This window comes from Montipora capricornis, chromosome 7 (assembly GCF_036669925.1).
Source record: "Montipora capricornis isolate CH-2021 chromosome 7, ASM3666992v2, whole genome shotgun sequence".
NCBI lineage: Eukaryota > Metazoa > Cnidaria > Anthozoa > Scleractinia > Acroporidae > Montipora > Montipora capricornis.
In genome coordinates this window covers 19,824,703-19,834,702 of record NC_090889.1, presented here as the reverse complement: position 1 = coordinate 19,834,702, position 10,000 = coordinate 19,824,703, and the positions used below count along the sequence as shown (strand labels likewise).

The 10,000-nt window shown below is 36.7% G+C and overlaps 1 protein-coding gene across 1 annotated transcript in view; it reads left to right on the top strand.

Moving 5' to 3' along the window:
* LOC138055763 (glutamine--tRNA ligase-like) overlaps positions 1-10,000 on the top strand; it is a 25,128-nt gene that overhangs the window by 1,678 nt on the left and 13,450 nt on the right. The window contains exons 2-9 of the mRNA XM_068901637.1: positions 122-272; positions 1,162-1,271; positions 2,780-2,855; positions 3,379-3,443; positions 5,867-5,926; positions 7,345-7,411; positions 8,391-8,459; positions 9,139-9,224. Coding sequence (XP_068757738.1) covers positions 122-272; positions 1,162-1,271; positions 2,780-2,855; positions 3,379-3,443; positions 5,867-5,926; positions 7,345-7,411; positions 8,391-8,459; positions 9,139-9,224 — 684 coding nt within the window. The remainder of the gene's footprint in view (positions 1-121; positions 273-1,161; positions 1,272-2,779; positions 2,856-3,378; positions 3,444-5,866; positions 5,927-7,344; positions 7,412-8,390; positions 8,460-9,138; positions 9,225-10,000) is intronic.

Here is a 10,000-nt window from a genome sequence, read left to right as displayed (position 1 = left end):
TGCTGCCACCGGGTTAACCTCAATCTGTGGCATGCAGATTTATTGATGGAAATGATATGATTTATCTGAGATGATCCTTTAAACATTGAAATAAACATTACTTGTTCTCCTTTTGCAAAAGGCCAAAGAAAAATGTGTGACTGATGTTGAGAAGTCTTCTGGTGTCTTGTTATACTCTCTGGCAAGCAGTAGTGTCAAGGAAGATTGGCAGCTCAATTTGATTACGGAATATATCACTAGCAGTAAAGTTGCATCATCTATCCAGCTGACAGGTATAGTTAAGTGCTCTTCTGTTTGTCATTATCTTTTAATTTGGCATGCTCCTTTGGCTGTTATGTGGCTTTGACCATTAATCTTAAGTATGCCGCATCTGTGGGTGGAGAAGTCACAGTGGTTAGTAACTTGAACAAAAATATCATAATTATTGCATTTAAATCAATCAATCCATCAATCAACTCAATCAATCCTTCAATCCACTCAATCAATCCTTCAATCCACTTGCCGGTCCTGGGGTCATATGTGGGTTGAGTTTGTCGGTGGTTCTCTCCTTGATCTGAGAGGTTTTTCTCTGGTACTCCAGTTTTCCCCTCTCCTCAAAAACCAACACTGCAAAATTCCAATTCAATCCGGAATTCACAGCACATGTTGAACAAGCTCCTGGGTTCTCTTAAGGTGTTCTGTGGGTAAAAAAATTCCATTTCTGTTTCCGTTTTTCCAATTAATTTATCTACTGATCGATCAATCAGTCAATCAATAATACCTATAGCTAGTACCTAGCTTTCAGTATCTGTCTATCTACCCAAGGCATTCGTTTTTTAAATCAATAAAATAAATCAATCATTGAATCCAATGATTTAAGCAAGTCAGTAATAAAGTAAATTTATCATGAATAAATGAGATTTCCCCTTCAAGTTGATAAAAGTAAAATATGGCCAAATATTTGGAGTACTTTATCTTTAAATTTAATTTTGGCATTCACTATAATAAAATTATACATTCAGGGACATAAGAAAATTTCTAGTGATTGTAGTTTTCACTTCTAGCTACGCATCTACAATATTGTTGTTGAAACTACAGCTGTGCTTTTTTATTTGAATAAATTTACAAAATACAGTAGTGCAGTTCATAAGTCTGTATCATTATTTCCATTGATTTGTTCAGCCGCTGTTGATTACATGAAGGCTAATCCAGTTTTACCTGTTGATGTGGCTTCCTTTGAAGAGAGCTGTGGCGTAGGAGTGAAAATTACACCAGATCAGGTTGAGGATTGTGTAAGTACACGACAGTGCAACGGTATTACATTTATTTTACCGGAGCTTGGCGTGCTGAAGTTTACAGCGTACATCTTTGATATTGGACATCAATACGATACCACTCCCGTATGGGCTTTTCAGGGCCAATGAAACCCAATCAACGAAACGACAGAACACAACAACAACAACTGTTAAGAATCCCAACTGGCTGGCAGCAAACCAGTTGGCTACATGTATTTACAAGTGCGTCCAAGAAGTTGAACCAGGGACTACCAGGAACAAATTAATTTTTAGTTGTAAGAACTAGTCTTGAGCCTGGGAACTCCAGATCTCGAAGCAAGCATTCTAACCACTGGGTTGCACTGCCTCCTCAAATGTTATAACCATGTTATGGTCAATTGACACCTGTCAAAACAAGGTATCCACTGCCCAGTATTACATGACCATATTGCAGGCTTTAGTTTAGAGCTCATGGAGGTCAGTTGTTTTTTTTTTAAAGGTGACCACTGACCAGGTACTGGGTTTCGATAGGATTGCTGGCTCAAGTCAGGTTAACTTATAAGAATAAATAACTGGGGAGCTCCGCTTTTAGGCTTGGCTAAATCTATATATTATGGATTAAGGTTAAATTGAAAAGTAGTACTTTACCCTTTTATCCCTGAACCAGCCCCCATTGACTAGTGAAATTGTACACAACGTGTGGTGTTAGACAGTCTAGAGTAAAATCTATAAAAGTCACTCTTAAGAGGGAATACATCCCCTTGCTTTTTATGGGTTCATCTGAGCTGCATTCTTACATGCCTTACCAGCATACAGAAAATAGAATAACTCGTAGGAAAAATCTTCTATGTGACCCCAAACTTTCTATTCATTTTTTACATGTCTAGCCAGCAAAATTTTTGGAAGCTACTTTTCATACTTAAGTACAACATGTTAAGATGGAATCCACCAAAAGTTCGAGTAACAAGTGGACAAAAACCTTGTACCAAGATTAATTTATAAACATCGTATTGCAAACTTCTGTATGACTGTTTTAAATATCTTCTCAAAAAAAATCATTTCTAGCAACACGAAACATCAAAAACAACTGTTGAACTTCGTAAGAAACACTTGAAAATACTGTTGAAATGAAACTAATGATGAAATTTTACCTGTGTTTGCACAATTTCTCTGAACGTTGAAAGTTAATTTTTCTCGTTCCCATGGGAAATTGTTTTCGGTATTATTTCAGGCAAATAGTTATATCTTTAGCTTTCAGGAAATGTAAAAAGGACTATAAAATACTTAAAATTATTCTGGTACCAGATTTTTGTCCACTAAAAACTGAAATTGCTTGATTTTCTGTCGAATTTCGTCTTAAACACATCATCACTATAATACAATGCATCAGTCACCAGGAACCATGCAGTGACTGCCAATTTTCTTTATAGCTACAACTGTTACTAGCTCAGTGAGATTGCATTAAACTACATGTACATGTTAAGAAAATTGAAAAGAATGCGTGGTTTTAAAATTGCAACTTATAGGTTGAAGAGCTGATTAAACTTCACAAGGAAGAATTGTTGAAGAAGCGATATAAGTTTAACGTTGGAATGATAATGGGTGAGTGTGAGACAATGGCAACCTTCAGATTGTGGTACATCAAGTATCATGTACATGTATGACGATATGAATAAGGTTGTATCATTTTTATCAATGCAATTTAACGTAATTTCTACATGTATGAAATAAACAAGTTTTAAGAATTAAATTCTTCCTGACATTTGTCCAATATGCAATTCTATCCTTGTGTAAACATCTGCCAAAAATGTATACTTAATAGAGCTTTTTGGTCAAAATTAATGAAGTTCAAATTCCACTATATATAGACCACTTTCACAATGGCAGCCATGTAAAATATTCTTTGTTTTAATGTTAATAAGCCTTTCTAGCCTCGCTACCACAAGTAAATTTGAAATGAATATTTTGCTTCAAATTTTGAGGGCAGTTGAGGGCTAATTAACATAAATACAAAAGCGTGTAAAGGTCACCATTTATGAAAATGGTCTTACTAGTACCACAGTCAATTCAGCAATGTGTTTGATGATCGTTGAGATCATTAGTTTTTGTTTTAATATACCCTTAGGTAAAGCAAGAGAGAAATTAAAATGGGCAGATGGAAAAGCAATCAAAGCAGAAATTGATATGCAGGTACTGTTATAAAGTCAACCACTCATTCTGGCATTACCTTTATCAGCTTTTGTTGCCATGGGCAAGAAAAAGCCAATTTGAAAATAGACATTATTTCACTTATGTCCAGAAATGACCCTAATTAGATGCACGTCCAATTTTGACATCCAACACAAAGTGTCCCTAGTTTACAAGTCTAAGCCTTTGCTATCTATTTCCAACAATAATGTTTACAAGGGTAAAGGTTGGCGTTATTTTCAAGTCACGGTAAATTCACTTTGTGCAATCCCATAATACACCTCTATTACACCCCAAAACTTTTACATAACCATTGTTTGCAATTTCTCCTGGGACATGAAAATATCCCAAGAGAAGTCGAAAACAATGCCTATGCAGATTTTGGCGGGAGGGGGGTAAAAGAGGTGTATTAATGGGATTTGTGCAAGTAGTGAATGCAGCTGTTTAATATCCTTATACTTGAGGCAGGCCTTCTGATATTACGCGATGGTGCAATTTTGCACAATCGACCTCAAATCACATCCCATCGCACAATTCATGAAAAAACGCATAATTCACAAAAGAACGCACAAAATTCATAAAATAAAACATAAATCAACAAGTTTCTTAGGAGTTCCTGCATAAATACCCCCCCCCCCCCCCCCATTTTTAAGATGATTTACCTTGGAAAGCAGCTAAAAAGCCTTTGTTACCTTCAATTTCGTAAATATTCGAAGTTCAAGGCGTTATTTTGCATGTGGGGGGCCTGGTACACCAATAGTGCAGAAGACCCCATTTTTTTACTTGTCTCAACTAATGTCAATCAAGATTCATAACTACTGTTCCCTTATGTTCAAAATGTCTTTAGGGTGTTCCTTTTTTTCCTGAAACCTTGAAAAACAAGCTTAAATATGCTCAGAAAAAAATCGCATAATTTACAATATTTATCGCATAATTGGCCTTTCTAATCGCATAATCTGCCCTGCAAATTTCGCACAATTTGCATTTTTTAATCGCACCCTATCAGAAGGCCTGTTGAGGAACAGCATTTGGTTGACTCTTTTTGGCGTGAATTGTCTGTATTCCAAGACACGAGTGATGCTGAAGTTTGGGGGAAGAGCAAGGAAAAACTTGGTTTTGCTTATTGAAATCTGTACGTGCATCTACATGTAATTAGGGCGGGCAGTGTAAAACACAGACTGAGGTTATAAGGTAACTGTTGAAAAATCCCAAACCCCTTAGAAATGCTAACATTCAGCCTAATTAGGCCTAAAATAATATTCAGGCTTAACTGTTAGCATTTCTTATGGGTTTGGGCTTTTTCTACAGTTAAATTATAACCTCAGTCTGCATTTTACCCCTTGTCTGCAGTCTGCAGTCTGCAGTCTGTGTTGTACACTGACCGGTAATTATATATAGGGACATTTCTTGTCTTGAATATTTCATGAGTGAGCGAAGCAAAAATTAAGATAAACACCAGATACACCTTATTCCAAAATGGCTGCCATTTTGGTATTCTTTAGTTTCCAAGCAAATTAGCCCTTATGGCCTCATTCAAGCTAGGTTAAAATATTCTTTTGAATTTTACATTTGAAAGCGATGGTGGTCAATTTGCATGGAAACAAAAGAATGCTAAAATGGCAGCCATTTGGAATAAGTTGTATGAAATAAAATATAAACTACACACTGTATAAATATATGAACACCAATGAAATACTGAATCATTAACGTTATTGAAAAGCGTGATTTTTGTATGTAACCATAGCAAAAGGGATCTTTTCATGTGTGGAGATAACATGTTATCTTCACATGTTTAAATACATGTACATGAGTGTTTTTGCACAAAAGCTCACATAATAGCTGATGATTTATGCTATCTATGTAAAAGTGAATGGCATACAATCCAGTGCCATATGTTTTTAAAGTGCCCCCTGGTATTTCATTGGTGTTTATACAATAAATACATGTACCGATATGTAACCTTTCTTTCAATGGTATGCTCTTTAAATAACGGATTGTTTTAAGGGTTTCTCTCTAAAATAGGCATACAATGCTCCTTTAAATTTTGGTTTTATCAAAGGACCAGACAAAGGTAAATTAACCATTGTGATAAAGATTTCTGAACCTAATGTTTTGAGTGTTACCCCTTCATTAGTGTGAAAATTCATCATTTAGCGAAAATTTGCTTGGAAATGCGCTCTGTAATTTCTGCTTCAAATGTCAGCTGGTAAATCTTTCTTACATTATTAGTTACTTTACATTTTTATAAACTGGTTTGATAAAACTCAAGTTTTCATGTTTCGATCAGTCTTAAGCCACAGAAGCCGCATGACATTTTCTTGAAACTCAACTACTTTTATAGGAATACCACTTCTTTGGAGGTTTGAAGGAACCCTTCCTTTTATTATGCCGTCTTCAATTAATTGCATCTGTAAGTATTTTCATAGGTCCTTGATTTGCTGGGGCCTAAAACAGAAGAAGACATGCAGAAACAAAAAGCAGTTAAGGTAGCTTGAATATTTGTTTTTCTAAGGATTCATGATTTCCATGAATTTGTTTTCTTACTTGTACAGTAGTAACTCAACTTCTAGTTTTTTGGGAATGAAATTTGGGAATGGCAGGTATCTGCTAAGTTAGCTTGCAGATAATTCCTTGGAATTTGATAACAAAAATAAATTGACACCTTCTTTAGGGTGATAAGAAAGTAAACATTTAAAATTAAGTGAAATATCTCCCTGGTCAATTTACTTTTATCAACTAGTTTAATTACAGTTACGGTATATTTATTATAATTTCTGTAGTTCACTCGCCCACCAATTAATACAACTCTTTAGTTTTTTTAAAGAAGCTTATTACCCTCAGACTGTTAGTTAGCCTGCATAGCATCCCAAGGGGAGGAGGGGGGAGGGGGGGAGGGGGGGGGGAGGGAAGAGAAAGGGCAGAGGGACTGGGGAGGAGGGAAAGGAGAGACCTCACCTCTCCCCTCCTCTTGGGCTGCTATGCAGGCTACAGTTAGCTTGCTCAGACTGAAGTACGTTAATACAGATAATAATTCTTGAGGTCAGAACAACCTGTGATGAGATGGTATTCAAACTCTGCAGGCTTAAGCATTGCGTAGCCTTGGCAGTAGACCTGGGGCTTTATAGAGACTTTAAAGACTGTGGAGGCTTGCAGTCCTTCCAACACGTCCGGAATCCCAGGAATAATACTACTACTACTACCACTACTACTACTACTACTACTACTACTACTACTACTAACAATAATAATAATAATAATAGTAATAATAATAATAATAATAATAATAATGCCATGGTACCAACAGAGCCTACTGCATGCAGTGCTTGAAAATGAAAAAGATATATTGGAATGTGCCCTTTATCCTTGAGAAGCCACTGGAAAATGGAGCTAAATAAGCCTGGCGTGATCATACATGATAAAGAAACCAACATCTGGACTCTATTTGAAGGCACAGTCTGCCAAGTAGGCAAAATTGCGAAACGATTCAAAGAAAAAAAAACAAAATACATAGAAAAGAGAGTACAAAAGTACAAGCATATATAAAATCAATATAATTGTTTTTGACTTTCTTGGAGGACACCATAAACAATTGAGAAATGACTTAAGATCAATTATGAACACTGACAAGGAACTGAGTTACAGTACCTCATCGAACGCTGCCAGAAATGGATTTTGAGCCAGAATGTAAATATCATTAAGAAGTTCTACGAATTTGTTTAAGCGGAAAAAGGAATGTAAACTAGGTAAGATTTAAAATGCGCTGGTTGATGTACACACATAATAATGATATGCACAAAAGTAAATAGAATCTGCCATAATAATAAGGTAAAAATCAATTAAATGTATGTAGATTTGTCTAAAATGGAGCACCAATTAATGTTTTTTTATTTGCCACTGCTTTAAGGATCCTAAGCCAAGTAAAGAAGGGAAAGCAACAAAGGAGGTTTCTTCAGCAGTAGTTCAGCCCCAAGGTATTTAAATTTTACCTCAAATACATGTAAATCTTACATAAGAGGAAATATGCCTTAAATTTTGAGGAGTAAAGTGAGTTTAATAAATAGTGATTGCAAAGTACAGTAAATCTATTAATATGATCAGACTGAAATTTCCTGGCAGCAAAAAGTACATCAGGTTTTGAAAGTGATTGTAGAAAAATTAATGTGCATTCAGTTGGGATATTACAACATGTGACTGCCGACCGGATAGCTCAGTTGTGGGAGGTCATGGGATCAAAACTCCGGCCAGACCAATAGTCGGGGTCTTTAACCCTTTGACGTCCAAACCGGCTGAAACCGACCAGACTTAGTATTTTACTCTGTCTAACGCCAGACGATTTTACTTGTCAATGGGGAACCCCTGGGAGTCAATGGGGTAATCACTCACTGTCCCCATTAAATGACTTACTGTAGGAGAAAGTGCTGCCTTTTTAATGACATGAGCAAAGGGTTACTCTAATGAGTGAAGGGGGTAGTTTCTAAAGAAACTGTGGTGCTGTGTCGGTGGGGAAGTAGCATACAAAAATTTGGTTTTATCAACGGAGTTGATAATGTAAATTGGCCACCGTACAGAGAATGACGAATAGTAGGCTCAGTTTCACAGCCCTTCAATGTTAATAACCCTACACATAGGATGTTTAATAAAGAACCCACACACTTTGAACAGAAAGAATAGGACATGGAGTTCTCGGCATTGTGGTCTGTTCTCTGTGGTGTATCATGGTTGGGATGGTTAACAGTGAGAAATACTAGCTACACAAAGTTACTTTAAAATCTGAGGGTAAATAAAGATATGGTGATGATCGTATAGTCCTCAAGACCTTGCTGGATGCTCTAATGACTTAGCTGCTGAAGGTCTATGGTGAGCAACGCTTATCTGTAAGGTTGACTGGAACAGCATCACACGGTCAAGTACATGTAGATTTAAGCAAATCAATATTATTTCCATTTTCAGTGAACGGTGATGCAGAAGATGAAGAGGCCAACTCAATTTTTGGAGAAGCAAGCAAATTCCACAAACCAGGTGATTTGCATTTGATTCAAAATTAAATTATCAGTTGTTTGTGGTTTTGAGTGAAATAAATGATTTGAAGTGCAGGTTACAGATCTAAGGGAAAAATCATCCTCATACAAATGCCCATCAAAGTGAACTGCCTTCATAGCTGATCCCAAAATTTCACTTGGACCGAAAAATTATGGAAATAGACTGTACAATTCCATTTGACACCTAACACTGTCCATAACCCTAAGGAAGAGCTGTTGTTGTCTTTAGATTCTCTCTTGGTATCCTTTGTTTGAAAAAAAATCCTCATACTTATCTGGACAATTTAAGCAATAATTATTGTCTCTTAGAAACCTGAAAAATTCAGAAAGCCTCAGCGGAACTCCAACACATGACCTATGCGATGCTGGTGCAATGCCCAACAATCTGAGCTGTATGAGGCCTGCACTCACTTGGGAGCAGCTGGTCTTCAAATAATTATATACACTTACTTCATTCATTGAGGTCCTTTCACAGGAACACATGAGCCCAACAAACGGACAGGTCTGCTCCTAACTGAGTGGCTTCATAATGATGTACCGAGGCCACCTATGTTTGTCATAAGCATGATCGAGGATCACTTCTCCCTTTCATGTTACTTTGTAGTTCTGTCTGTGGTACGTGTACTTGCTGTTAACATCTTTTCGTTTGATTTACACAGGGGAGAACTTCAAAACCCCAGGTTATGTTGTTACTCCAAATACCTTGAAACTAATGAAGGAGCACTTAGAAAGAACTGGAGGAAGGGTAATACTTTGTTTAGTTTTATGCATCCGGTGTTAGTGTTATCCACTACAAGCTACTTTTAATTAAAAGGCCGTGTTCTATTGGGATCAACCATTTTAGGTTGGTTGGGTTTTTTTTGTTCTTGGAAAAAAAACATTTTCGGTTGCAATTGATTTGGTTGATCAATCAACCAGCCTCAAACTAATTAAGTTGAAACTGTTGAAAAAGCATAGCCAGCGACTGCTGTCATTTATAAAGGCTTTTTAAAGTTGGTCATGGGAACTCCCTTCTCTCAACTTGTCAACGTGGAGAAGTCGGAGTAATGACTATTCCCAGAGGTTACTGTGTTTCAACTGAAAATGGTTGGAAAGGTGTTCTGTTGGGATTAACCTGAACTGCTTCAACCTAAACCGCTTGTAGCTGAAATAGTTGATCCAAATAGAATGCAACCTTAGTCTATTCATGAAAAGAGGCTCACATATAGACTGTGAGCAGTCTCTCTTTTGCTCTAAATCATTGAAAAAAACGGACTCTTCGAAATGGCTGAAACTGCGGGTTGCAAATACTGCAGGCATTTGTACACGTAAGCGCAGTTTCAGCCATTAAAAGTTCAACGTGCGCATTCGTTTCAACGATTCTAGAGCAAAAGAGACTGAGCACTGGCAGTCTAAGGCTCACAGAGACTATTGGCAAAATGGCAAAATATAAACTGAACACTTACATTGTACGGTATTATCAATGGTATCTAGTCTATTCAAAATCTACAATTGAATGCCACAGTCGATCATCCGTCAGAA